This window comes from Aplysia californica, unplaced genomic scaffold (genome assembly GCF_000002075.1).
Source record: "Aplysia californica isolate F4 #8 unplaced genomic scaffold, AplCal3.0 scaffold00088, whole genome shotgun sequence".
NCBI lineage: Eukaryota > Metazoa > Mollusca > Gastropoda > Aplysiida > Aplysiidae > Aplysia > Aplysia californica.
In genome coordinates, this window is record NW_004797358.1 from 797,137 (window position 1) to 799,871 (window position 2,735).

General features: G+C 41.8%; 1 protein-coding gene across 1 annotated transcript in view; it reads right to left on the reverse strand.

The window, feature by feature from the left end:
- The window catches only part of LOC101846868 (UPF0764 protein C16orf89 homolog), a 43,758-nt gene that overhangs the window by 3,156 nt on the left and 37,867 nt on the right, over window positions 1-2,735 (reverse strand). The window contains exon 4 of the mRNA XM_005094708.3: window positions 273-384. Coding sequence (XP_005094765.2) covers window positions 273-384 — 112 coding nt within the window. The remainder of the gene's footprint in view (window positions 1-272; window positions 385-2,735) is intronic.

Sequence of the window (2,735 nt, forward strand, 5' to 3'; positions counted from 1 at the left end):
GAGAGAGAGAGAGAGACTGCCTGAGTGAGTGAGCGTCTGAGTGAGTGAGTGAGTGAGTGAGTGAGTGAGTGAGTGAGTGAGTGAGTGAGTGAGTGAGTGAGTGAAAGACAAAGAGAGAGAGAGAGAGAGAGAGAGAGAGAGGGGGGGGTTATGAGGGAGATCTAATAAAAGAAAATGAAATAGGAGGGGAAAGTACAAAGATTTAGAAAAAAAATGTAACTACACAAACAAGTAGACGCACAGACAGTAAAAAGCACATGGGTCTTACTTACCCTTTCTGCTACTTCCAGGTAAAATATTTGATGTGACAGGGAATACCGGCTATAGCCCAAGGACGTCATTCTTTTCCAGCATTGTTTGGAGATACTGCAAGGTACTCCGCTGCTGAATAGAGATACATACTTATGATATTATTTCATCATTTTGTTTTTGCTGGCGGCGGCCTGGGGGGGGGGGGGGTTTCTTTGGTGTGTTTTTTTAAAGTGTTTGAATCACGACAGACAATGAATAGCCATATTCAGAAAATACAGGCTCTTCTCTTTTGCAAACACAAATATTAGAGCTTATAAGTGCTGTCCTTAGAAACTCGAAGATAAAATCAGCACGGCAAATCGAGATAAATTGTGAAATATTGATTTGTAGACAAAGCCAAATTGCTGAAAGTTTGAGGAAGGTTTATGTTGTGTTTGGAGGTGGATATTCCAGAAGATTTAATTTTCATTATCTGACAAGAGATTTTTTATTTCCTTTCAAATAGACTTAGGTTCGTACATTATATAGCTGATTTGATATCTTCCTCTCTCCGTCTGTCTGTCTCTCTCTTTCTCTCCCCCCCCCCTATCTCTCTCTCTCTCTCTCTCTCTCTCTCTCTCTCTCTCTCTCTCTCTCTCTCTCTCTCTCTCTCTCTCTCTCTCTCTCTCTCTCTCTCTTTCGCTATGTCTGGTGCTAACTTTTAACCTCATTTCACCCCTTCTCTCCCTCCTTTCCCCTCTCTCTCTCTATCACTCTCTCTATTTTTGTCTTTATCTCTCTCTCTGCTTCTCTTTTCCCCTCTCTTACAGCCGTTCTTCCGTGTCCATCCCCTCTTATTCTCCCCTTGTTCAATCCTCCCGTAGTTTTCTGTTTCTCTGTCCTTTGGCCCTTCTAACAAAAAAGGATAAACACTGACAAGAAACAGACAGAGAGACAGAAACAAAACAGTACCCTCCCTTATTCTAAAGCTTGGCTGATCAGAAGGCAAATGGTCGTCTTACGTCACAGAGAGCCTTAATCCTGCAGACGTGAGCGTCATTTCCCAGAACGAAATCCTAAAATCCTGGGCCAAATTAAAACCTGGGAACCCTCACCAGTGCACCTCAACTTTAAGAGACCGTTCACGGATTCATTGTAGCGTTTGTCCCCTTTTCCCAAGAAAGCCAAACCAGTAAAAGAATCAAATGAGTTCCTCGCGGGCTAAAGGGTAGTTGTTCAGAGGGACAGGGACCTGTTTTGAGAAAGGAGGGGAGTGATAGGAATTTGGAGGACAGTCTGGAACGATGCTGACCAGAATCTAACAACATAGTAGAGCAACAGTGTTCGCCCCTTACCTCAAAGAGAATCGTAATGGATATAGCATTTATGCGGAGTATTTTCCCTGGAAGAGTGCTCAGTGTGCTTTGCAGCAGAATTATGCGGGAACATACCCACTTACATATGATGAAAGATACATAAAAACATAAGAATACCTCTTTTTCGCCACCTCCCATCCCCTTTCCCCCTTCCCAAGGATACATGCCCTGCGAGACAACAGTTCCACACACACACTCACACACACACACACACACACACACACACACACACACACACACACACACACACACACACACATACACATATGCACACACAAAAGCAAACACACACACACACACACATGCACCCACATACACACACCAGAGCTGGAGATCGCAAAATAGATAAACAGATAATCATAAATGATAAATGTAATTGGTTGCTTTTATACAGCAAATATCTTCGACCGAAAGTAGTCTTTGCGCGCTTCGGAATTATTTTATTATCACCAGAAGGATGCAGTCATATTATTATCTGAAAGTAGAATTATTCCCAAGGACAGAAAAGCACATAATTTGATTTTTACTACGACGTATCGTTTCTGCCTCATATCCTTTCCGTTTTCTTCTTCTTTCTTTCTAAAAAAAAGAGCTGTCGACCAAGAGCTCCATCTTCGAAATAGGAAAAAATCTACTCCGTGCTTTGATAAACTGACACAGAAAAAGAATGCGAACAAACGAGGGAGCAATGAATGGTGTGTTAAAAATAAAGAAAAAGAGCAAAGGATTGTGTGTGTGTGTGGGGGGGGGGGGATTCCAGGTGTTCTTTGCGTGCAAAAGATCATTTTACTACGCGCCTCTGTTTAGTGTATTCGACGACAGCATCATCCATATCTTGTGTCAAGCGAAATCCAATAACGTGCCTTCAGCTCACTCTCTGAAAGCAGAAGATAAAATCAGCACGGCAAATCGAGATAAATTGTGAAATATTGATTTGTAGACAAAGCCAAATTGCTGAAAGTTTGAGGAAGGTTTATGTTGTGTTTGGAGGTGGATATTCCAGAAGATTTAATTTTCATTATCTGACAAGAGATTTTTTATTTCCTTTCAAATAGACTTAGGTTCGTACATTATATAGCTGATTTGATATCTTCCTCTCTCCGTCTGTCTGTCTCTCTCTTTCTCCCC